This window comes from Hippoglossus hippoglossus, chromosome 19 (assembly GCF_009819705.1).
Source record: "Hippoglossus hippoglossus isolate fHipHip1 chromosome 19, fHipHip1.pri, whole genome shotgun sequence".
NCBI classification, from domain to species: domain Eukaryota; kingdom Metazoa; phylum Chordata; class Actinopteri; order Pleuronectiformes; family Pleuronectidae; genus Hippoglossus; species Hippoglossus hippoglossus.
The window spans coordinates 7,504,818-7,530,072 of record NC_047169.1 but is presented as its reverse complement, the minus strand read 5'-3'; the positions used below and the strand labels follow the sequence as shown (position 1 = coordinate 7,530,072).

Genomic DNA, 25,255 nt, shown 5'->3' with positions numbered 1-25,255 from the left:
TTAATTGAGATCCATTAATTATTCTTTTGAGAAGTCAATGAAAACTTTGAAAAAAAGTAGAGAGCGGGGGAAAGAAGTGACCGGATCCGCACCACAATTTAATGGGGTTTTTCTTGACATAAACCAAATCCTTCCAAGTTCTGTGGAAATCCGTTCAGAAGCTTCTAAATCCTGCAAAATAACAGACGGAACGAATACACAACCTCCTTTGCGGACGAGATGAACGACTGCCATGAAACTGTCCATGTTATTTGACAAAAGAACACAGGGGTTGGAATAAACTTCAACATCACATAAAAACAGATCAAATTGATTAGAAAACTCAAGGAGTCACTCGTGGCTTAAACGTGTAATTTATTATTCTGCTTGTTCCATTTTTATAAAGCAATCCTCTGAGTTTGCAGGTTACATGCAAGACAATTAAATTAAAAGACAAAACATCTCGCTCTATTTAGACCAACCTGGCACATCACTGAAGAAGCCTTTAATATTGAAAAAGCAGTATTTTACTGTTATGTATTGCAACAGTAAAGCCAGCGTAAGCCAAACACATCACGACTTTGGGATTTACTCTGCGGCCGCTGCGTAGACACTAATACTCATGATCTTAAAGTAGAAGGTTGGTCATGTGACTACTGGCTCTTAGACAAAATAAAATCGTACCGGTACATTCTCTTGGATTGCAATTAACCAATATTCTGCAGATTTGATTGAGACATGTTTCGTCTACTGGCCACGTCTACTGACTTGCTGCAGTGCGGGGATTTCCATATTCAATCCAAGTGACTGAGCTTGATTTACCTAAATCTGTATCTTCTCCAGTGCCCAGTTTATTTTCCTGCATTCAGCGTGAAAACTAAGATTCTGTAATATTATAAATCTATCGCACATGTTATTCATTATATACTAAAAATGAAATTAACCTTCATTTCTCAAACCCTGAAACCACAAAGATGCATCATTTAATTCCCTCTTTCCCTTTAATATTAGTTTCTTTTCTAAGCTACATTCATATTAGTTATAGACGCCATGAAAAGAGGACAGAGCGTGTAAAGTGTCGTCAGCTGACTAAAATACTGGCTTTGCAGAAACGTTTGGTCTTCAATCATGAATGATTCAGGACTGAATGTTGGGACTGATATTTAGAAATGGTATCCGTTTAAAGGCAGCCACAAGGTCAGTTCTTTCCCTCATCCAGCCATCATTCAGCAAAACCTCTTTAAAAACCTGTGGGAAGTCGACGAGTCTTGGTCAGAGATGTGAGGAAGCATGCTGGGATCGCTGCAAAGGCACCGTGGCCGCTCGCGCTTCTTTCTAAGGCAAAGTTTCCTCATGTGGATCAGTTGATTCTGTGCAAGTGTCGCCAGGCCTGAGGTTCACTCGCACAGCACGGGTCTTGATTAGGACAACGGAGGGACCCACACATGCTCCTACTGTGTCTGTTGGATTCTCTTCTGAAGAAGATTCCAAGCTTTCAACACCTTTTAAAAAAATAAAAGCCAGTGAAAGAAAATCACAAACAAATACTACAAGATTCAAATCATTTAATGTAATGCAAATATATGAACCCGACACTGAAGGGTGATGTGCGTCTGACCTGTCTCTGCGTGACCTCTGGTTCCCACAGCGTGCTGAGCACCACGTTGGCGTGTTCCACTTGTTTGGCGTTAGACCACTGGCTGCTTAGTCGGCGCACGGCATCTTCTGCAGCCACACCGTCTCGCTCCGTTATCCTCAACACCGCCTGAGGGAGGAGGGGAATCAAGAGGGAGGCAGGTCCATGAGGTTAACGAGGAGTTTCTGGTCTTTTTATTAAAAAAAAAAAAAAACGAATTTAAAAGCCTCTTTTTCACCCATTATTGAGAAACTTATTTTTCTGCATCCTGCATTCAGTGAGGACGCCTGATTTTCGCAGGTATGCATCTACAGTAAATGTGAACACGTGAAGCAGTCATCACCTTTACACCAACACATTTTCATCACAGTCACTCAGGCTGATGTCCTGATGTTCTGTCCCAGCACATAACGCGTTACCTCGTCCTCTGGGATGACGGTGACCCAGACCTCGTGGACCATGTCCGTCCAGCCGGCCTCCAGGAGAACTGCTGCGTCCACCACACACACCTGTTTACCTGCAGAGAGCAAAGGTTTACATGAGCAGGAGGTCGAGTCTCTACGAATACAAAGTGAAAGCACTGTTTATTTGTATCTGTGTATATATGTCAATGCGATCAGTGGGTTAGCTTTAAGTGAAGGGGATTGTGAAAAGAAAGGGGACAGTCCTTCAATACTAAGATGAATAAATGTAAGTTCCTACATTACCTTCCTCTCTGGCTTGGCTGATTGTCTTCTTCACCAGTCGTGCTATCTCTGGCCACACAATATTTGTCAGGACTTTTAATCGCTCCTGCATGAAAAACAGAATCTTTGGTAAATTGTCGATGCACAGAGATGAAGTGTAACATGTCGTTTTTTTTTTTAAACATACTGTCGAATTACCTGATTTCCAAAAACTTTCTTTCCTAATGCCCGTCTGTTTATGGTTTTGTCTTCATTCAGAATATCTACAAATGAAAAAAAACTAATTGTCATTGTATGGAGATGCATTAGATTTCACACAGCAACATTTACCAAAACGATGCAAATATTTATTAATAAACTGTGTGTGTGGGGGGGTGTCACAAAATAACCACAGTCCCACCACCTGTTTTCTCACCTGAGCCAAATTCTTCCAGCACCATGTGATGAGCTGCTGCGCCCGGCTCATACACCTCGTGGCCCATTTTGTCGCAGTCAATCCGGACGGCACCCAGAGCCTCCAGCCTCCTGGCGATGGAGCTCTTCCCGCTGCCGCTGCCTCCCGTCAGGCCGATCACGTACGGGAGGGGAGGGAGATGGGATGTGTCCTGGCACAGGAAGCAGGGGACACACGAGAGGGCAAGACACAGAACACAAAAGCTGAGAATTAGGATTTTCAATACAACAGCTCTAAACACAAGGCCATCAATAATCAAAGAATGGGCAAAGCTGTAAATTTGTATAGTCCCTTTTCTTTAAGGTATTTTTTTTAAACACACCATCCTTTTCCAGTAACCCTTTAAAATAATGGACAGGAATTTGACAAATCTCCTGACATGACAAAATGGTATGAATGACATTTCAGTTTCCACTTGTTTCACAGTAAAAAAAAAAACGAGACTGTACTTTGTCATGTGCTGAAAAGAAAAGCGGTTACTTTTTCACCTGGATGAGACAGCTCCTTTCAGAACAGTTAAACATTAAAGCCTGTTTGACCCTTGTATGAAAACGTTTTTACTCAGTGAGTTAATGAAAATCAAAAGTGCACCATGTACAATTTCCTAATCTAGGGTACGGAAAAGTTGTGATAAAAAAATATTACTGCTCCTGAGCTTTTCTTGCGAGTCCCTCAATGTGTTACACTGAACATATAACTAATACTGGTGTCCATTAACCTGCACTGTCAAAATGTTAACAGTTCTTCAATGGGACCTACTTTAGGCGGAGTAAGGAGGGTGCCCAGGAGTCGAGAGCGGAGACTAGAGGAGCTGATCTTCTCCTCCTCCGTCTCAGTGTGGTGGGCGTCTTTCAGCAACTGGATCTCGTGAAGAACGAGAGGTGGAAGACCCTGGTTTAGAGACCATAAAACATCAAATATGTGCCAATACCAAAATGTTGCATGTATGGTGAATAAAATATGCAATGTTTAAATCTCCTTTTTCCATGCGCGCTGTTAACTTACATTTTCAATGCGTTTCTTGTTCACGGCCTCGCCTCCCTTTTTCGTCTCCTCGCTAACCACAATGCACTGCAGCAGGGGGTCGACCACAGACACCCCGAAGGGGTCGTCGAGGGGCACGATCTCAACCTCCAGCGACGGTTTGATGTCTTGCAGGAACTCCTGTAGTATCTGAACCCGCAGAGAGTAGGGCTCAATCAGCTCCTTCAGCACTTTTTCTGAGAACAGGAGGAAAAGGATAACGAGGGTGAGACTGCCTTGTGATTGTTGTTTTCACAGATCATCCAAAATACGAGATCGCTGAAAGTTTACCTAAATGGGAGTACCAACATTGAACTACTCACTTTTCAGCATTGCTTGGTCACACACACCAATGAGGAACCTTCTGTTGGCGAGCAGGCATGAGATGTTGAGCAGCGTCTTATGGGCCCCGTGGAGCCGGTCAAATGTCCCCCCTACCACCACATCAGTATACGTTTCCAAAGGTTCTGCTTTCCCCTCGGGCTCTTTCACACATTCCACGTTCTCCTGCAGCTTCATCAGCTGTGGATGAAGCAGCACCGAGGGCAGACTGGGGCTACAGACATAGCAACGGCCAGTGTACTTCTGCAGACACTGGGTCACCTGATGCGACTGACCTGGGTCCTGCAGGGGAAAGTCTGTGAGCACCACGTCGGGGGAGTGAGACAGAGGCTGTGGGGTGGGGAAGGGGCCATTTGTAACACTGCCGGACTGAGCGCGGACGTTGGTCAGCAACACCCGAATATCCAGGTGCCCGCATATATCTGCCGCATTGCTGTAAAGGCGGGTGATGACCGCTGACAGGTCCACAAATGGCGGGATGAAAGCTGGTCGCTGCTGACTCCCACTTCCCAAGTTGAGCCCAGGGTGGAGGTGGACGTACAGCGTGCGCTCTACGAGCTGAGCGGCTGAGCTGAGCACTGGAGCGATGCGCAGCGGGAGAGTGTGGATAGGAGACGTCAGCACAAGGATGCCCGTGGTGAACATGGACATGTTACTGGCGAACAACACAGGGAACTCACGGCCGTCACAGTTTCTGTCAGAGGATGGAAAACACTGACGAGGAAGAAAGAGAAAGAAAAAGTAAAACAATATGTACATTACGTTATATTAAGCTTATGTTGTAGGTTTGTATACTTGTATATATACTTTAAAACAATCTAGGTTATGACTCTTGCATCACTCAGGGCTGTTCACATGCTATTGCTACACACAGTGTAGTTACTGATAAGCTAAGAGGCTTTAGGAATTAGAGATAATATAGTCAACAGACTTGCAGTCTCTCTGAGTTGCAACAATGGAATGATTCACCACCTCTGACATCAGCACCGCCATTTAAAGATGTCTCCTCATACTTTACATTGTCACAATAATATGTAAACAATAAGTGACAGTATAGTTCATTGTGTCAGTGTTTGGGAGGAGTTTTTTTATTATATATTATCTGCATCTTCTTATTGTTCAACATGGCTCAGTCTTGTGGACATTGTTTCATTCATGATTTTAAGTATGACATGTCTTGTTTGTATCACATCATATTCAATTATATTATTATAAGTTTTAATTTAACTTGAATTGAAAAAAAAAAAAAGGTACTTCCTCTTTCCTGATCCCGCCCACAAGCAGCCTGATTGGACAACCCGAATCATAACCAGTCGTCGACTAATCAGAAACGAGTTGTCCATGTTTATACCAAGTGTCATTAGCAGGAAGGACTTTAGCATGGGAGCTAACATGTCTTCTTACAGTCCACACAGCTGTTCACGCGATGTTCCACAGACACAACGCGTGTTATCGTCACAATAGCAGCTAGCAAGTTGACCCGAGGTGAAGGGTTAGAGTCAGGTTACAAGAGTGTCAGCAAAGTCGTGGCTAGCTAGCTAGCTATGTAGCACCCCTGCCTGTACAAGAACTAGCATCACAAACCTTCATTCTAACGTGGACATGCACGATGGAAAGGAGCTAAAGTTGACGGTGTTATTCTGGATCCTGCAAAGTTACAGTTCGCTTGTTGTCCTGCTCTGAAAGTGACAATCTGGCCGGTGAGCGCCCTCTGCACGTTAGCACGAGCTCACCTGTGTCGAGCAGAGCTGCAGCGACGAGACTCGCGGATGAATCGTGTCGCGGAGCCGCAGATCGGTCCCGACGGACGACAGGTCTCCTGCTGGTCTTCAACGAGGGGCCGGGTCACTTCAGTCCACCACAGTCAGAGTAACCAGACTGACACTGGTGGAAGTCGCCCACACATCAACTACACTGGGTGGTCACTGTCCACCCTGCCCCCCGATTGGCTGAAGGGTGTGTGACGTGTGGCCGTGTCACACATTTCGGGGGGGGGGGGGGGGGGGGGGGGGGGTTGTAGTTTCCAACCTTTTCTTATTCACAGCCCGTAAACACACACACGTTAAATGTAAATAAAACAATACATATATGTCAAATATATCACAATACAATCTATCTATGTATAAAAGGTATGATAATCCTCTTTTAGTCCCACAATGGGGAAACTTGCAATATTACAGCAGCGAGAGTAAGTCACGTGCAATACTTAAGTGTAGGGATAATAATACTTATGAATGGAATAAAAACTAATATATACAGTGTCAAAATAAGTATTGCAGTGTGAGAATATTGCAGTTAAGAGAGTTAAACCATAGTTAAAGTGCGGTTCATAATGGGTGCGTGTAGTTAATAAATATGCAGATAAATCATAATAACAGACACAGAACCATGACTAAAAGTTAATGCAATAAAAATATTTAGATCAGAGACATATTGTCAAAAGCCTGATTATAAAAGATAATATCATTTGAATTTAAACAGAAAAGCCAAAAGGGAAACACATGTATGCAAACCAAGCAAACCAACCACGCCTTCAAACCTGAACTCTTGCAAGTTCCAGTTTGATATCCTCAGGGTGTGTGCACTACTAAGTTCTACGGATGCAGACTAATTTGAAAATAAATATGGCTCATGTTGTGCAAATATTTGGTAACAAGCCCCATTGTACAGACACTTTTGTACCTATTATCAAAGGAGACATAAAACAAAACAACTCCTGAACAAGGTTTCTTTTTTTTAATTTATACTTTGAGGCCAACATTTCGTTTTTACAAAAATAATAAAAAGAAATTCCGTGTTATCTCCATACTGTAGAAAGAGTTGCATGACGGAGCCCTGGGGTTAGCTGGGCAGAGGCATTTGCATATATAGCAAAAAAGGACATCAACCAGTAAACACAACATATTCAAGTAAAAAGTCATCACAATGAAGTCACATTAAAGCCTGGTGGCAATTATTGAAAAATTAAGACTCTTGCTGGGTTTCACTTTTTGGTCAGAGGAGTCAAACTGAACCCGGGGGGACGAGTCCTTCTCTTTAAGACGTGAATTGACAGCAAAGTGCTCGTTAAGATTTAGGGAACGATGAACCTTTAAAACAAATTAAAGTTGGGCTTGAAATGTGGGCGAAACTTTAAATCAAAGTATGCAATTCTTGATGGTGAGCCTGCAGCATGAGGCATGACATCTTCAGTGGATGCATGATAATGAACATTGACGCCTTCTGTTCAGTTGAACTCCCCTGCTCTACATAAAGCCAGTTGAAATACATTAATTTACTTTCTTTTCGCTGGTGCTATCGCTGGCAGCCGTGTCATAATGGCACTTCTCCACACATCGCCTTGGGAACCATCCCCTTACACGCTCCCCCCCTGGAACGTCAAAACAGAACGAAATGGCAATTTTTAGTGTGAATTTAAAAACATAAATCAAATATTAATCAAATAACAGCAAAAGCAGCTGTAATGCCGTCATTTTTACCTGTCATTTGCTCCTCATTCAGAACTTTGTCTCCGTACATCCACCATCTAAAGAGAATTAAAACAAATTTAGGCACAGAATTCACAGATAGACCAAAAATAATAGTTTTGGTCAATAAATGAATGAACTTACTTGGTGCCACGGGTGGCAAGGATGGTGTCCCCCTTGTTGAGCGGGATCCTGGGCTCCTCGGTGCACGGGGTTCGGAAAAATGTTTGGATCCCCTTGCTGAGAGGGCAGCAAGCTCCGTTATAGTGTTCCACCGCCTGGTACTGGACCTGCTGGCCGAGTCGAACAGGATATGTGGTTATTCTAATGCCCGAACAACAACTTAATTCATACAAGATAGATACAGGATGTGTGTTTATGAGTCATGCTCATTAATCACAAGTTAAGTTAATTGTAACTTGATCATCGAGAGGCTCAGTTTTTGCTGCAGGATTATATTCGGAAAAGATGCACAGAGAATTGATTAAGCATCGATTCGATAGGACTATACATCTATGATACATCAGCATCATCAGAATGGACAAGCTGTTATGACATTTCTGATGCACTAAAAACTGGTCATACTTGCATGAAATGGCACAGGTTCTTATTAGATGACATAAATGGGGAGGTGCAAGTCACAGGGCCTCGCCATTCCAGCCTAGATTCTACTCCTGTGTGTCTGTGCTTTGTGTAAATCAACACCACATCGGTGTCACAATACAGATCTGGCAGGTACTTACACTTCTCACTCGTTTATCAGCTTTCTGCTTCAGTTGCTCAATCTGTTCAAAAAGGAAGAACACTTAATCTCACTGCTTAACATGAAATGTATAAAGGGTCTGACAGATTTATGATAACTTATCATTTACACAAAATATTTTCCACTATCACATAAGGGGAGTAACAGACCAAACAAAAACCCAAACCTACAGTTAAGGTGTGCTGGTGACACTTGGGATGGACTGGCCATTCAATACCGTCACCCTTGGGCATCCCTGTCCATGTGATCACTTGCTTGAAGTTCAGCCAGCGGCTGCCGAGGTCGTAGGGGAAGATGAACTCCTCCCCTGTTTGGTAGTGCTGTATTCTGTCTTTGGCCTAGTGGAGAAAATACAGTGAATAGGATCAGGTGGGTGTGGTGGTTTCATGTTTCTGTTATCAGTGAACCACATTGTACTGACGGCTGATTCTGAAAAGAACTTTGACAAAAGATTAAACTATGTTAATTATAATCCTGAAATACTGTGAGGATAAAAAAGCACTAGAGTATTTTTTTCTAGATCAAACACTAAAAAAGAGTCAAAATGTCTACATAAAGCAAAGTCACTGAGAGATTCTGACCTTTTCCTCGATCCACGACTCGATCGAGGTCTTATTTCGAAAGATGACTTTTATCTGAAAAGGAAAGACTGTTTTGATTATCAGAGAAAACTAATACTTTCTTTTAAAAATAACTCTGGTATTTAGGATAGGTCAAAAATAAACCCCAAACTTTTTACTTCTCTTTTTCTTTGAAAGACATCACATGACATCATCATAATCTGCCATAATATGTAGATTTTTACCAGAGTTTTCCAAAGTGAGCTCAGAAGATGTAGCCAACAGCCATGTGTAAATTAAAAAACACAGATACAAACTTTACCTGTATGAAGAAAAGCATGCCGACCGCAATAGTGGTACCCAGTGCCAAGCCTAAGGCAAAGAGTGTGGCAGCAAAGGCAGGAACGCTGAAGGGCATGAGGGGCTGAAACTGCCGAACGGCACTCATGTCAATCTTCACAGTGCTCCAGCCAAATGAAATCTACAGTGAGGACAAAGTACAGATCTTGATATGTGTGGCAATTTCTGTATCAATTGGGAAAATAAACTGCTTAACTTTGGCTTGAGAAAAGCTGTGATGATGGTAAGCCATCAATAGCACGGTGTAGTGGGGTAAGGAGACTACTCACCCTCTCATAAAGCTGCGTGTACATGGTCATAATAAAGATGAAGGCAGCGTGCGAGCAGCCCAGAGGAGCCAGCAGCAGGAAGCTGGTGAAGTAGCCGTGGTTAAGGTGGCCGCAGCAGTTATTGATCCAAGGGCAGTGGTGGTCCATCTTCATCACACACCTGTGGGAGGGGAGGCAGAGGAGAAGAGGAATGCTGGGGGAATCCACTGGTTGTTTGGGAGAACATAGAGCGAAAAGTTCATCTTTTTTTTCAGAATAAGACTGCAAATGTGTAACAGCTCGGTGTCGATGTGAATACGTCTATAAATTTTATTAAAAAGACAAAAACTGATTGAAATCAGAGGCTTGTTTTACCTTGACAGGCCTGTGAGGGTTGTGTACGTTTGTCAGCTCTTGTCTTTTGCAATGTGCAGTGATTAGGAGAATTCAAGTTTGCAGTTAAAAATCACAAAGATACGTTACAGCACTGCATGACCAAAAGATGCACAACCATGACTCCGCTGTAGTTTCTTGCTCTAGAAAACTCATCTATTCGCGGTCATGGCTCCATCTCTGTGATCTTATTTTTTTCAAGTACATCTCATATGTGAGATAAGATCCTCTGTTACTTTGGTAATAAATGCAACTACCTGTTACACTTGCGACAGTGGTGGGATCTGGGGGCCTTGTACCCATGGCACACTCTGCAGTATTGTAGGTACTGGCTTTCCAGTTGATTCTCCTGTTTTGGGATAAACAAATGACAAAAATATCAGAAGCAACTTTCCAAATATATAATAGTTTCACTCTGCAGTAAATGGTACCGAACTGTTCTTTGAGTAAAAAAGGCAATAGAGCATTGTCCTTACTGGTATCCATCCAAGAGGGATGTTTCCAGGTCCAACAAACATAGCGTTGAAGTAGTTGTAGAGGATGAGGACCGTCCAGTTGAGGAGCATGATGAAGTTAATGCTTCCTCCTGTAGTGTCTAGGGGCCAGTACCAGATAATGGAGTCCACAATTGCCATGGTGGAGCATATAGCAATGACGGACAGGGCTATGACCGGTCCCCAGTGGCACAATCTCCGAACCTCATGGAGGTTCTCAAATGTCACAAAAGTTGACAGGAAGTTCATTTTGTTGCCACACGTTTAGACCCAATATGTTGGTCAGTTGAGTCCTGAAATGTATTGACCAAGTTTCAACAATGTGTTAATTTGTTCCTCTGCTATCTTGCAATGACAGAGGTGGGGACGATGCACATATTTTTTCTCGTCTTCTGAGTAGCCAGCAACTGTCCTGGTCTTGTATCACTGGGGCTCTCCGTGTCCCATTGTTCTTTGCCGTGGCAAAGAGCAGCATCCTCTCCAGCCAATTGTCGGAGCACACTATCCTTGTGACAAACTCAGATTCCCCATCTAGAGTGAAATAAAAAAACAAACAAACAAACATCAGAACCATTGATCATTCGATCCATTTTTTGCAATGTATCTGGTTTCAGTTTTTTAACTGCTTTCAGTGCCAAAAGCTAACCCCTAACCCTATGCTGAGACTATTACGATGAATGTTAATATTACATTCTTATTTCTTTTTAAGACTGATTTTGGCTCCTGTGTGAGGACTGTGGTTTAAAACCCTTCTTTATGGACGGAGAATGACAAACACTCACAAATCTGAGCTAGAACATTATAACCAATGGTGTGTTCTACCTCCTCCTTGTGCTTTCATAATGCATAAGCATCATGTACATATATATTGATGTTTTGCTATATTGCTATTGATTGAAAATGATTGTTTTCGTTGACCAACCCTTAATAATGAGGTTAGCGTAACATCTGCATGTTTACAGCATTTCACCATCTCTTGTTTCTATTGTAATTTTTGTTTTTTGCATTTCACATGATCTTATTGATCAAAACTGTAAAAGGTAGAGACACAACAACACACTGATAAACACACTACACACCAGTGTTGCACATTAAATCACTTGATGTCATGAGTATAATTAGCTCATGACATCAAGCTAGCTAATTCCACATCCGGAAGAAAACACAGCAACACGGTGAAACCCTCGCATGCAACACGTTATAACCTGAGCCCAGTCTGTGTCAATCACGCGCCAGACAAGTGGGGCTTAAGAATAATAAGGGACGACACATTTAGCTAAACGTGTTCTATTGATTTTTAGCAACAGGGCTAACAGCTAGCTACTTCGCTAGCCTGTTCACCAGCTAGTCAAGACTAACGTATCAGGCTGGGGCTGTGGCCACAAGATGAAAAAAAAACACAAACACGGTTTATACAGAATATTGACAGTAAAACAAATGTTTACTGGTGTATTCGCGAAAGGTTTAAATGGAGGAAGACGAAAGAAATGTAAAAGACTAACCTGCTCACTTCCTTGTTGTTTTTCTCCAATTTCTTCTGAGTATGAGGGGGATCGTTGGTCATGGTGCTTCAGAAACTTCCTCCCCGAAGCGGACACATTGTTTTTACTTTTAACTATTTATTTATTAACAAAAGTGTGAATCTATTTAATTTAAAAAACAAAACAGAAACAAACAAACAACATAAGAGCCGAGCGGTGTTTTCCATCCTCTTGCTTGGGACCGTTTGCAGGTGTCGGAATAAAATAAAACAAAAAACAAAGTTCAGGTCCTCGCCGGGCACATTTCACTGCGACTCAAGGAAGGGGACTCCATTCGAGCCGTGTTGTTATTATCATCCGGAGCTAACTGTCAACCTCGGCCTGTTCACACGCCAACATGTCTTCAGACTTTGAAGCCTACGAGCAGGACTTCGGGACCGCCACGGCAGAGATAACCAACAAAATCGGCAGAGTTCCCAAACTGAGCGGGGGTAAGACGGGTTGAGCTTATTAGCTGGAACCGCTTAGCTGCGGCTGGCTAGCTGTTTAGCTAGGAAGCTAACGGTAGCAGGTGTAGCTTACCTGTGACATTTCAGCAATACAGCATTTTATCTAATGGTTTAAAATGCTTTACTTAATCTACAGTGTTCTTATGGTTGTGTGTGGAACAACCACATCACCTGTTGCTGTCTGGGTTTGTCTGAAATTGATGTAATTCAGTGTGATAATGGCAAACACTGATTTTAATGACACATGACCTAATGTGTTTCCCTTTAGTTAAGGTGCACCTGCTTTCCCAAGCTACTACCTTTAATAATGGAAGTGTTAAAATGAGAAGTGAAGCACATCTAACATAGAGTACTAGGTACTGTCACTTCATAACAAGAGGTCAGACCTGTATGGAAAAAAACAACACACACTGACTTTATATAATAACAGGAAACTGTAATTAATAACATTAATCGTGCCTGTATTTCAGTTCTATGCCAGTCTCGGGATCTTGTATTGTGCATGATGTCTCAAAGGGACACGTACACAGACTAAAGCCATTGTTAATGTTATTCTATACACGTGTGCTTTTCCTGCTCACGACATGTAAATTGTCTGCTTTGCAAAAGGTCTGATGACATGGTTTCTTGTAGCACTACGTGTCTGGTATATCGGTGAATGATAAAATGGCCAAAGGTGTGACAGAGCTTGTTGTTCAACTCCCCTCTGGCCAATAAATGTTTGAACAGGTTCTACCCCAGTTACTGTGAAATCTAATATGTGGGTTTAAACAATAGATGGAAAGAAGAACGATGAGACACCTTGTATGTCAGCCTAGTTACCGGGCGGCCACATGCTCTGTTTTGTCAGATTATATTTGAATTCAGGGATTTGTGTTTGCATCGTGTTGTTGATTCGGTGTCTGAGTTCACATAGCTGGGGGTGGCGAACATTGCAAAAATGTAAAGAGCATAGCATGTCCTCTTGTAAATAATTTAGTCCATAGTGGTTGTCACGTAGAGGTGATTCATAAATATTTCAGGTTGTTTGATGTGGATGCTTTGTTGCCATGAATGTAGTCAACATTATGTTAAGCATTGATCTTATATTGACGCAACGTCTTCAAATTTATGTCCATCACAAATAAACCAGAGTCAATATACTTTGAAGAAAGACATCAAAACAGGGAGAGAACATCGGGATGACAATGAACATGTATGATCAATGTGATTTTAATGAGATGACAGTTATGGAGTCCCACTCAGAATCCCTTTAATCATTAAAAGGGTGGATCTCTTTCACATTGTGACACAACTACACAAAGGGAAAACCACAACAGCAATCAATGATGATAAAAAGGTGAAGCCACCAGCACCAGTATGGGTGGTAGCAGGCACAGCTCTCTGTATAAAGGGCAAAGAGGATGTGCTAGATTACACATCCACGTGTGGCTGCTGCACATTCAGTCTTCCACAAAGCAAGACGGATGTAGGGCTGAGTATATGTCCTTTTTATTTTACTTTACATTATAATTTACCTTCCATCCAGCTATACCTTCATATGTAAGCCTCAAATTTGAAAAATGATATTACGGAAAAAGCAGTTTATAACAGTAATAGTTCACTGAAAGCTAAATTATTCACAGTATTGCTGGTATAGCAAAGACTCCAATAGCTTTCCTCAGACAAATTCTGTCTAGTTGAGCTGATGCACTTATTTCACTGTCAGTTTCTTGTCAAAAGGTTTTCTTGATCCTCTAAAACTTTAATTTTTAATGTTCTTTCAGAACGCCATCAGGGGACTTTCAGATACTGATGATGTTTTAAAGAGCCGTTAAAAGACATCATCACTTCACGCCAAAATTCATCCGGGCTCATCGGCCTATTTGTGTTTCTGTCATTCTGTATCCAGATGAAACACAGTTTTTCAATTCACAGACAACCTCATAACTTTGAGTTTGCGCTGAATACTTATCCCAGTTAGAAGTGGAGGTAAAATGGTCAACAAGCTTATATTGATCTAATTATGTAAAAATATAACCCCCTAGTCATTTTTCAATTCCCATTTTGAACTTTTTTTTTTTGTTGAAATTCCACTGGGATTTTCCAGAGAGAAATGCGTAGCTGCATATTTTCGAAATATGTGTAAGATATCCATCCATCATTGACATTTTGCACATCAGCCACTGTACTTGTGATTGTAACTGTAATGTCTACATCTAGTTGACTCTACTAGTTTAGTTTTGATTGCTAAAATCTGCATCTAACCCCTACTGAGGATGCTAATCTTCTACTCAAGGCTCACACTTGCACATTGGTTTTTCAAAGGCCACTTGCTCTCACAAAAACCTCGGCTGACTGAATATTTCTGGTGTGCAATTGGCATCTTTGAAGATTCATGGCAGCCCATTCCACCGAGTAATTCCACATTGCTTCCTCTCACCATCTGTTAACTGTGTCGGAGTAAGCCGGTATGAATATGTACAAAGCCAGAAACCATAAGTGCCCGTTCTACGTTTTCTGCCACCAACAGAATAGTTTATAGTTGAATTTCAATTCCCTTCCTCCTCGTTAACGTTTTTCTTTTCTTCCTTTCTTAAGTCCCTCTGGCTTTTTCTTCCTGAAGTAGCCGAATTTTGCCTGGGGTTTTACAGCCCCTCGTTTTAATACGTTAATATTGCTCCAGACAAAAGGCTTTTGTCATTGCTGTTGTTGTATGCCTTTACTTCACATGTGCACAATTGCTGATAATGGCCGTGGCGTGTGGGAAAAAATGTCCATGACCGTCTTCATTCATATAACAGTCAAATGATTGTGTACTTATATATTTATTTGTTACCATTCACCAAAAACTGAGGTTCAAGGAATATTTGAATAAGAATACACTGAAATAGGCCTCGTTCCATGAAACACAAATGTCCTTTTTTTCACCTTTCTGAGCTCATGCCATGAGTCTGCATGTCAATCATTGCAACTCAAATCTTTTTTTTTGCCAAGCACTCCTTTCTTGTTATTTGCCATATTTCTGCAAGTTGTAGTCTTGGTAATAACCCATATATATTTCACAGCCCTCTGGCCTGGGCCCGAGTTTGAGCGAGGAAGCACCATCTCACCCTTGTGTGAATCGCCTCTGGCTGTTTACTGTGTAGGTTGTGAGGTTGGACATGGGTTTTAAAAATGAATTTTCGGGCTGGCCAAAGGTAATCCTGGACTGTGGGGCCGGAGAAAATTAAGATTTTAGCTTTGATTTTCTTAATTATATTTCTTTGTGACTTCTTTTGAAGCTCTTAGCTTTGTTGACTTTGATAACTGTTGTAAACTGTCACTGTTACAAAATGATGCAAAAACTAGGTGGTAATAATGTGATAAAGATCTATAGCCTACATGTCTACAAAAATGTGACTGAGTTAAGAAGACTGCATTTCTTAATTTGATTATTCCTTCTCTAGAGTATGAACATTGGGTTAAGATAATCAGAAAATCAGACTATTGTCTTAATTGGGTTGATATTGGAATATTGGTGTCCATGTAAATATAGTGAGTGCCTCACTAAAATATCTTAATTGTAGGTTCAAGCTATTTTTTTTGGTGTATTTCACACATTTTAATACATTTTCTGTCCTTTTAATCATTTCCAAATAGGTCGACGCTCGATTGTTGTACAACCAAACCTTTACGTTTCATGGGGTTTACTTTCATGGCAAAGAGCTAATTTCAGAACAAAGCCTCTTGTATGTACAGAAATGAAGCGGTGATGTTGCTGCCTTAAATAACAGTAGGATGAACTGTAGTCTACACGCTCCTTTGGAACTCTCGCCAGTCCTAATGAGTTTCAATGGGTAATGTGCAAGAGCAGCCACGGGGTGAGGTGCGGAACGGCGCGTTAGTCATTCTGAGTGGGACTCATACTTCTGGCAAGTGAGCAAAGCTGACACCTCCCTTCCCTTTGAGTTGGCACGAGGTGTCTCACCGCTCCTCAACAGAAACCAACAAAGGCCTCATAGACGCCAATAACTAAGAGACATCAAATGTTGGCTTGTCGTGTGGAGAGAATGTGTAAATATATCTTCAAATGTGTCCTCGTGTGTTGTTTTCTCCCAGCCTCTTTCTTTCCCTCTCCCCCGTCTCTTCCCTTGTTGTGGGGGAGTTGGGTTGTTGTCATGAATCGCTGTTCCTCTGTCGGCTGATCAATATGTTGCTGTTTTTTTTCCCTTTCAGAGGAGAAGACGCAGCTGGTTCTAAATGTCGACAAACAGCTTGAAGAAGTCAGAGAGTTGGTACGTCTTTGATCAGTAATTTTCTCCTCTTCCCATTTCCTAAATAATGAATTTGTGGAAAGAGGGAGGAGACAATTTTCACTGGCACCAGACAACAGCACCTGTATCGTGGTGACATGACATGCAGACGCGTGCACACACACACACACACACACACACACACACACACACACACACACACACACACACACACACACACACACACACACACACACACACACACACACACACCCTTCACATGGCAGAACGGAGGCTTCCTCCTCACACGATTGCTTTCCCGTAATCTGCTTTTAAGTGACACCCCTATGACACATTTCAAGCCATTATCTTGAGGTGGGAGTCTTCATGTTGCTGTTTAAAAATGAGCAAAGTCACCTGACAGAGACAAATTGTTGTCGCAGTTGTCTTGTTATGTCACGGTGATTAGTTTCCTCCAAACCCTCCACGGAGAGACCTGTCTAGCCATGAATCAAATGTACTTTTACTTCATTCACTGTGACATTGTTGCGCCCGTACACGTCGCTGCATTGAAGACGCCCTCATATTTGATTGGGAATTTATTTACAGAACAGACTTCCACTGTCGCAACTTTTATCGCAGCTGAGTGACGCGAGCAGGAGGCATTTTTCTTTTTACTTCAGCACTGGATCAAATTGAAATTAATGCTGTCGAACAAACTTATTTAAAAAAAGTTTAATGTTTTAGAGTTGTCCTGAGCATCTTTTTCTTATCATAGATTGGAAACTTTTTTGCAAGACACAGCAATGCAACATTTACATTATTGTGTGGATGGAAAGAGACTAATGAGACCTAGATTGTTTTAGCATCTTATCACCGACTGCTTTGACAATGATTCTCATAAAAATGCATTTTCGCCTGTTTCTTTCACATTCAGGATGTAAATTTGCATCAGAATGAACTCAAACCCTGTACATTTAGTAATGTTTTGTATCCCTATAGCGTACATCATATGCTTAAGTGTTCACTAGTAAAAATGTTTGCAATGTTTGTTAAATTAAGTGGATAAACTGTGGGTTTCAGCTGGAGCAGATGGACCTGGAGGTGCGGGAGATTCCCGTCCAGAGTCGAGCCATGTTCAACAGCAGACTGAAGAGCTACAAGCAGGAAATGGAGAAGCTGGAGAAAGACTTTGTAAGTATTTCAACACTTCATTAAATCTTAAATTATCATATGAAATCTAGGATAAAGTGTGACTTGCAGTATATACATTTATTTAACATAACATACTGCACTTACATACATAGTTTCAAGGTGTCACTTGTCTGTATCTATATCCATTGTTTGGACTCTACACACACAAACGCACACACACACGCACACACACACACGCACACACACACACGAGCAGACCAATGCTGAAGCTCAGTGGCGCATCCACCGAGGTTAATTCACTGTTTGTATTTGAACTTGAAAGCGCTGCCTATCGAGAACAGGTTGTGTTTGTGTTGTTGCTGCAGTCTCTGGCCTTGTTTAGTAATTCATAAATCGCTGTATGTCTTGACTTGATCTCTAGCCTATATCAAAGCTTAATGAACACAACAGTCTTCTGGGTCACTTGCTATAGTTCACCATGTTGGCTACCAACATCTCAAGGTACTCCACTTAATCAATAACGTGTTGAAAAGCAGAAATTATTCATTGCAAATGGATCTTTTTTTAATCTTTTTTTGTCTTTTCTCGTTACCCTGATGTAAATATCTTTAAAATATTTTCTCTGTTTTCAGATCTTTACCTTGCAGCAAGTATCTTTAATGATATCTTTATTTTCGTCTCTCATCTGCTCTGGTTTTCTCTTGTCAGTTTTGTTGTGCTGGTGCTCACATGATAGTAAATCCACAGTGTGAAAGCTGTTGACCTTGAGCTCGAGAGCAGACCAGTCATTCCACACAACCTCAGACAGGGTTATAGAAGTAAATATACGGAGTTGGATGTTGAAAGAACTTTTAAATAGATTTACTAAAGCCTGACCTGGGACAGGAGCAGAATTTAACCTTGGTGTTTCAATGTGGTTTTCTTATGATCTAATTTACTCAAAAACTTTGAAATGCATCGAAGGTGTAGGTTCCGTCTCCAATTTAAACTTTTGCTCTGCAACTTTTTTCTCACATAGCTAAATATTAGAAGAAATAACGGTAACAGTGATTATTAAAAATGCACAATTTTCAAAGTAAAGACATTATAATCAGAATTCTTTGTTCACATACACACAATATGTGACTAACTTGAATCTAACCTGAATATTCTTCTAGACATTATGTTAAATAGGCTCCATGAGTCTCATACTACTGTCGCCCATATTTCACCCTTATCGTTATCTCAAACATTTGATCAGTATCGAATATCATTAACCGCTATATGCTTTTGAAAACCTGTATTGAATTAAATTTAGAAATATAAACCCCCCCGGTCCCTCACTATTCCAAAAGCAGAACAAACAAGCAGACGTGCACAAACAAGCTGTGTGGATGGAGATATCGTGCTAGTGATCTGCGAGCACACCACTGAGATGTGCTAGCTGAGATCACAGAGGAGATCTCCGTGCCAAGACAGTTTGCTTTCCTCACCATGGGCATTTAATTGGCTGGTGATTAATCTTTAACTTTTCTTCTCCCTGCACTTACCGCGCGTAATCATCAAGCACTTAACACCTGCTGTGGCTGATACTGCCGCTAATTTTCCGTACTTTTCATTTTTATTCCCGTCTTGAGGGCAAAAGTATTTCTTTAACGTTGAAAAACTTGGCATTCATCTGCTCGCTCCGTTAAGCTAAACACGATTGCGTCCCCATTCCTATTCCTATATCACTGCATACTTGACAGACTGAATACAAGTTGTATGTGTCAGGCCTTAAAAATACAGCGGCTGCAGCAGGAAGGAGCAGCAGCATTGTCTTACCGCGTGAAGAATAAAAGAATATTGGCCTGCTTCACACTGTGACTGCTCAGTTTGACTGTAATTTTCCATTTTTACACCTCCATGTGTGGTACGGTCAGATCAGTGTACATTTAAACTAGGATCATCCACTTCGCACAGTAACATCTAGTACGTCTGGTCTCCTGCAAATCTGAGGCAAGTGTTCAGACGGCAGGAACTTCAGCCCCCTCAGATGTGCCTCAGATGTGCCAAATGCTATAGCCGAGCTCAGCCTCTCACTTCCTGCAGGCCTAGGGAGGACATGACACTCGGCTCGAAAGGCGTCGAGTGGAAAAAAGGCAATCTCCTTTCTTTTTAATGTAAAAAGCTCCGGCTTTGTTGTGCTTTCCGTGGATATCAAGGTCTTTCCACTCCCTCCCTCACTACCCAACCCCACCCCCTACTGGCCTCCCACGGGTGTCTCCCCCCTTAACCTGCTCTCTCATCCTCCCATTCACCCCGTGGTTTGAAGTCTTCCTTCCACCGGTGTGCCAGCTTGAGACCTCATTTCTGCTCCTTTCCAGACAGGGCCCGAGTCGACCTCGGCAACCCCAGCCATTTCATCCAGGAAGACAACTTATCACACAGGCATCCCGAAGGTGTACATGTGAGACGTTGCTTTGCTGGATTGGCGGAGAGCTTCATTGCGATAATGGAGGGGACAGTGGGACTCTAAACGGTGCTGGGCCATGACAAACAGGCAGCGTCGCAGCCAAAGGGGATGTCAGTCTGACCAGAGAAAAAGTTTCAGTCAGAGTGTCAAAAAATTAGAAAGGACAATGGAAATCCCATTTGATGGCCTCAGCTTGTTCAAGTTGGGGGGGAAGCAGAGTGGCATGGCTCTTAGCCGTGCCTTTGATCAGGCAGAGAAGAGGCCGCACGTAAGCTTAATTTAATGAAATCTATCGCGTAAACAGAGCCACCGCCTTCAAAGGACCACGCTTGGTCTGTCCCAGTGGGGAAGGCGGGGGTCCACAGATGTCTGCTGTGTCGCACAAAATACAATCCCATTTTGACAATGTGACTCAAAGTCTGCCCCACGCTCGTTGTAAATGTGTGATGTGTGGTGACATGGGCATGATGTAATGTCAGCTTTGGGCTTTCAAAGCAGCATTGGCTCAGAGATGAAGGTGTTTTTGTTTGTCCTGGTGTTTTTCTATTGTCCGTAAATATTTTTGAAATATAAAAGTATTTTCTTGGCCTTTCTAAGTGGTGTTTTCACCTCCATCGAAGAGGTTGTGTTTTCATCTTGTTTGTCTGATAGTTGGCAGCATCACACAAAAACTGGGAAGATTATCACGAAACTGAGTGGAAGGAAGACGAATGGATCAGGGAAGGACCCGATAAATCAGGGTTTGGTTCCAGAAATGTTTTCACATGCTGTCACATTGTGAGATAGGGTGTTTTTTTTATGTTTTCACCAATTTCCTTAGGGAATAATGAATGGATCCAGAAAGGACAAAAGGGGACTCGTATCTAAGAGTGTGTACAATTAGGTGCTGCTTGATTGATTGAAAGTTATGAACTCTATAAGCTGCCATTCTAGTTTGTCATATTGCTTGATTTAATATGGTTTGGTTGAATATTCTCAGTAGATTGGAATGAATAGGAACGTTTTCACTCTTCAGTGAACCTGCAGTTAATCTGATCTACGTAGATTTAAAGTTGTAGAACTATTATACTAAATCAGTAAATGCCTCAGTTGATCAACAGAAAAATATTGGCAACTATTTTGATAGTTGAACATTTTTTAGTTTTTAATAACAAATGTCAACCTTTCATAGTTCCAGCTTGTCATTTGTGAATATTTGCTGCTTCTATAAGTCTCATGTGATAGTAATTGAAAGTGTTGTTTGGCCAAAACGGGGGAATCCTTCTGACATCTCCTTGGGGTTTATGTTCTAACAAGGGAATGATCAGGATAATAATAAAAAATGACAATGATCATTAAGTTGCAGCCCTTATATCATTGTGTCATTGATAAAACAGAGCTGAGATAACTGAATTTGATGTAATCATTCTACAGTAGCTCAGTTTTGAGTTGTCTTGAGTCCTAATTAACTGAAATTGAAATCTGCTTTATATTTTCCTATGCCTGTATTAAAGCCTGCACTTTTAATTTGAACTCAGATGATTCAAAGTATGTTGCATTATCTTTTAAGGGGTCAGTATCCCTCCTGCTTGTTCGTTGGTGTGGCTGTTCATCTCTTTTTGCAGCAGATGGCGGTGTTGCCCTAAGAATTTTCCTCGACCTAAGGTACATGACAAGGACAATATTGGGCACATTTACCAATTACTTTGCCTTTCTAATGTATGAGTGGACTCGCTATGATAAATCCTTCCACTTATTGCTTTGCCTGACCTCATCCTTTATGCTGTGTAATTGAGACTGGAAATAATGTTACCAAAATGTCCTTGTGGTTAAAAATCCATTTCACACAAAGTGCCTCATGGACTGCTTTCCTGAATTGTGTATTTTCTTTAGTTGGTCTCTTCCAATGAAAGTTAATTAAGAAAGCAAAACAAAATGTGAATGAAATTTGTATCTTTTGTTTTGTGAGGTCAGTTCACTTTTTGTTGTCTGTTCAGTAGCTATAAAGCACTCGAGCTCGAAATGTTAGGCTCTTTGTGTTCGAGGATCCTTGACTCCGATTAAGGTTAATTTGTGGAAATTAAATATCAAGCTTTATAGCAGAATACTTTACATTTTTCTGTCATTAAGTGGGAATGCATGCCAGTAATGGTCAAGGCAGTTTTGTGGATTCTTTAAGTCACTGTTGTCGGTACTGTGTAGAAGGATTCATTTCCTAAAACCAACTCTAATATTGACTGAAAGGAAATGTTTTGTTAATTTGTTGTAATGTGCTGTATTACCGTTTCATCAAGGACCATGAAGATGTCATTCATCACCTTTTTGCTCCTTTTGAAAACACATAACGGTGTGGAGTGAGATGTGGAATATGTGATGGCGACAAATTTTTATTCACCTGAATTACACTTAACTTCAAAATAGGCCTATTCAGTTAGCATTGAGATTATGATGGACTTTCATTCCACTTGTGTTTTCTGATATTCAGACGCGAGGCCAACTGTCACAGGGATACAACTCTCCCTTTCTAATTTCTGATTGTCCGTCGTGGTGTTGTTTGGAGTTGCCGTCACGGTCAAGTAGGACTGCCTTTTCCTTTTAGTGAAAACCTTTGGATGCAATGCCTCCTACTGTCTGCCCAGAGAGATAATTAATGCATTTCCAAAGACTCAGCCAGCCTTGAAATATTGAACAATTTATTTGCCAGGTACACTGAGGTGAAAGGAATGAAAAGGCCATTGGTGCTGATTTCATTTTCTTCTTTTTACCTTAATATATCAGTTTCATAAGTGCTTATCAAGTGACCTTCTGGAGATTTAGTTTCCAATCGTGGCAGACATTGAGTGCTCTATTTAATGAATGGGACTTTTTCAAGCAAAACCTGTCAATGGATAGTGATCAAATTGGATTTTTATCAAATGGGAGCATTCTTCTTTGTTTCTTTATTAATTAACTAAAGCAGACCAATGTAAATCAGATTTTTATTTGGTCCCCGATTAGAATAAACTGACTTACTGTAGAATAAGCAGTAGATGACTCTTGACTTTATATACACAGCTCGGGCTACATGTTTGAGTTACCAGTACGGATATTCTAAGAAGTTTTCCTCAAGCCACTTTTGTCTGTTTCCAAACCCCAGAGCTATTTGTTGCCTCCGCATCTGAGGGTCACGCGTAATGTGTTCATCATTGGCAATGAATTAACATTTTTTTGTGTTTTGGAAACGCAGTATAAAGAAAAGGGTATCGTCTCCATGCGAACGCTTTCAGCTCCAGGTCAGAGTTCCGTGATTGAACTGTGATTTTTCTCCTCACTCAAAGTATCTTGTTATGTTTTTGGAGAGCGCCCCCCCAAATATACCCAAGCTGAACAGTGGAAGATGAGGCTCTTCAGTTCCCTGCATGAGTGTTATGAGTTTTTATGTTGAACATTTTTTTAATTAGCGGTCATGGACGATTCAAGGTTGTGGGGACTCTCCAACTTTAGCAGACAATGGTCATAAACTCATTATTTTTGGCTCATTCAACAACCTAAAAAGACACATAAGAGTTTGCAAAGTCATATATCAGAAAGTTGTTTATTTGCCTTAAGAAGCTAATAAATGTCATTAAAAAAACTATACTAAACACTGATAATTATGTTGACGTCTAGGTTTTGATGGGAGATTTTAGGACCACTGTGCTTCCGCACTATAGAAGTGATTATGAATTTGCCTTGTTGTAATCCATCTTGAAGGGTTCTGGTTGTTTGGCCCTCACTCATTACAGTGACTCCTGCAAGCAACAACATGACAGACCAACATTAGTCGGATGTTAGACACTTTAAATCGCCTTAGGTTGCCTTGGCTTACTTGTTCTTATTTAACACAGCAGCGTAAAGGCAGATTGACTCTTTTCATGGTTTGTTGCTTAACAACCCATCAATGACACCAAAGTCTAATCACTCATAAAAAGTCATAAAAGAAGTCGCTCAATCGGACGGGGATTTTTTTTTTTTCTCCTATATTTCCTCTGAGCCGAGTGCAGATTTAAGATGTAAACAAACAGATCTTCCTCTCTACTTATGAATCGCATCTTTCATTTGAAAGTTGTTGTGCATAGTATGTCTTCCTCAAGCCCTTTGTGGATTCTTTGGGCGTTGGAGGCTTTTCCATGTCTCCTTTATGGACACTAAGATGGGATTCGTTCTAGGATTAGCCTTTTGTCACTAATGTTGAAACCATTTTTCTATGGTTTTGATGGCGTAAAGGCGGCAGTGGGTCAAATCGGGGTTGAAGGACAGTTCACAAGAAGGACAAATGAATTTGTTTTCTAGAAGAAGTGCCATGTTCATATTTGATATTCAGGAACAAATGAGAAAGAATAGAAACAAAAAACAGAATACTGCATGTGCAATAGCTTTATTCAGTTTTTATGTATTGATAATGTTTAACTGATATATAAGGCACTGATAACTGTGCTGAAATGTATGGATATAATAGTGAATAATAATTAAACTGTAATTACAGTAAACATTTTGATTCCATGTGTCTTTCAAGCTTAAAATGCCTGTTTTTGGAAGTAATAGTCAATTTATGACTTTAACAGAACAGCAGTGGTGTCTATCAGTTTATATGGGTGTTAAGCATTGATGAGTGTCTAGAAATCCCGACTACCTTATTTTCTAGTAAGTAAGTAAGTTAGTTGTGCATATTCAACCCAACAGTTTAAAGGAATTTCAAGTTATTCCCACTGAAACTAAAACCGTGGTGCAAAGGCAGCAAGTCAATGATGTTACCCTAACTTTTACAAAACCTGAAATTACACTTGTATTATATTTACCTACATAATATAATAAGGGGTAAGATGAGTGTCCCAGACAGACATTCAGGTCCATCATCCCTTTGTCATTAATGTGATGACTTCCTATCAGCGGTCGACTCGTGGAAATCCCGTAGCCTATGATTTGAAAGCGGATCAACCCTCCGTCTCTTTATGTTAACACTTGTCTGTATGGATGGGGTATCTGCATTATGCCTGGAGCACAGGTTTTTTTTGGGGGGGGGGTTTGTGTGCAAATTTGGCCGTTATCCTTCCACGCAA

The 25,255-nt window shown here is 41.1% G+C and overlaps 3 protein-coding genes across 12 annotated transcripts in view; 1 reads left to right on the top strand and 2 right to left on the bottom strand.

Moving 5' to 3' along the window:
* Positions 1 to 338: 338 nt before the first annotated feature.
* On the bottom strand, positions 339 to 6,048 carry coasy (CoA synthase). 4 transcript variants are annotated; one of them, XM_034570553.1, is made up of 11 exons: positions 5,854 to 6,048; positions 4,488 to 4,814; positions 4,102 to 4,403; positions 3,761 to 3,975; positions 3,515 to 3,646; positions 2,717 to 2,906; positions 2,500 to 2,564; positions 2,323 to 2,407; positions 2,035 to 2,132; positions 1,598 to 1,744; positions 339 to 1,481 (listed from the first exon to the last, which is right to left on the bottom strand). In XM_034570553.1, exons 2-11 carry the CDS (start codon positions 4,769 to 4,771, stop codon positions 1,431 to 1,433), a joined length of 1,569 nt encoding a protein of 522 aa, XP_034426444.1. In that variant the 5' UTR covers positions 4,772 to 4,814; positions 5,854 to 6,048; the 3' UTR covers positions 339 to 1,430. The 4 variants fall into 4 exon arrangements, with proteins under 4 accessions (XP_034426444.1, XP_034426442.1, XP_034426443.1 ...); XM_034570551.1 differs by having other exon boundaries at positions 4,102 to 4,814; XM_034570552.1 differs by lacking the exon at positions 5,854 to 6,048 and adding an exon at positions 5,705 to 5,804 and having other exon boundaries at positions 4,102 to 4,814.
* A 783-nt stretch (positions 6,049 to 6,831) lies between these two features.
* Positions 6,832 to 12,159, bottom strand: zdhhc6 (zinc finger DHHC-type palmitoyltransferase 6). Of its 3 annotated transcripts, none has more exons than XM_034570019.1 (11): positions 11,908 to 12,159; positions 10,388 to 10,936; positions 10,169 to 10,260; positions 9,540 to 9,699; positions 9,233 to 9,391; positions 8,932 to 8,985; positions 8,521 to 8,688; positions 8,331 to 8,372; positions 7,732 to 7,880; positions 7,600 to 7,646; positions 6,832 to 7,490 (listed from the first exon to the last, which is right to left on the bottom strand). In XM_034570019.1, exons 2-11 carry the CDS (start codon positions 10,652 to 10,654, stop codon positions 7,390 to 7,392), a joined length of 1,239 nt encoding a protein of 412 aa, XP_034425910.1. In that variant the 5' UTR covers positions 10,655 to 10,936; positions 11,908 to 12,159; the 3' UTR covers positions 6,832 to 7,389. The 3 variants fall into 3 exon arrangements, with proteins under 3 accessions (XP_034425910.1, XP_034425912.1, XP_034425911.1); XM_034570021.1 differs by having other exon boundaries at positions 7,732 to 7,877; positions 11,908 to 12,063; XM_034570020.1 differs by having other exon boundaries at positions 11,916 to 12,063.
* Positions 12,160 to 12,187: 28 nt separating this feature from the next.
* The window catches only part of vti1a (vesicle transport through interaction with t-SNAREs 1A), a 109,668-nt gene continuing 96,600 nt past the window's right edge, over positions 12,188 to 25,255 (top strand). For 4 of the 5 annotated variants that reach the window (XM_034570023.1, XM_034570022.1, XM_034570025.1 and 1 more), the window contains exons 1-3: positions 12,190 to 12,377; positions 16,593 to 16,651; positions 17,693 to 17,803. In XM_034570023.1, coding sequence (XP_034425914.1) covers positions 12,284 to 12,377; positions 16,593 to 16,651; positions 17,693 to 17,803 — 264 coding nt within the window. In that variant the 5' untranslated portion in view covers positions 12,190 to 12,283. Of the gene's footprint in view, positions 12,378 to 16,592; positions 16,652 to 17,692; positions 17,804 to 25,255 lie in introns of all 5 variants that reach the window. The other variant, XM_034570024.1, reaches the window with a different exon arrangement.

Excerpts from the sequence above, each read along its gene's own strand:
- coasy (XM_034570551.1), bottom strand. The coding sequence starts at position 4,771 with ATGTCCATGTTCACCACGGGCATCCTTGTGCTGACGTCTCCTATCCAC. Across the intron at positions 2,408-2,499 it reads AGAAAGTTTTTGGAAATCAG|GAGCGATTAAAAGTCCTGAC; the intron begins GTAATTCGACAG and ends TTTTTCATGCAG. Across the intron at positions 1,745-2,034 it reads CCGTCATCCCAGAGGACGAG|GCGGTGTTGAGGATAACGGA; the intron begins GTAACGCGTTAT and ends CTCCTCCCTCAG.
- zdhhc6 (XM_034570019.1), bottom strand. The coding sequence starts at position 10,654 with ATGAACTTCCTGTCAACTTTTGTGACATTTGAGAACCTCCATGAGGTT. Across the intron at positions 7,881-8,330 it reads CTGATAAACGAGTGAGAAGT|CAGGTCCAGTACCAGGCGGT; the intron begins GTAAGTACCTGC and ends CGACTCGGCCAG. Across the intron at positions 7,491-7,599 it reads GAATGAGGAGCAAATGACAG|GGGGGGAGCGTGTAAGGGGA; the intron begins GTAAAAATGACG and ends TTGACGTTCCAG.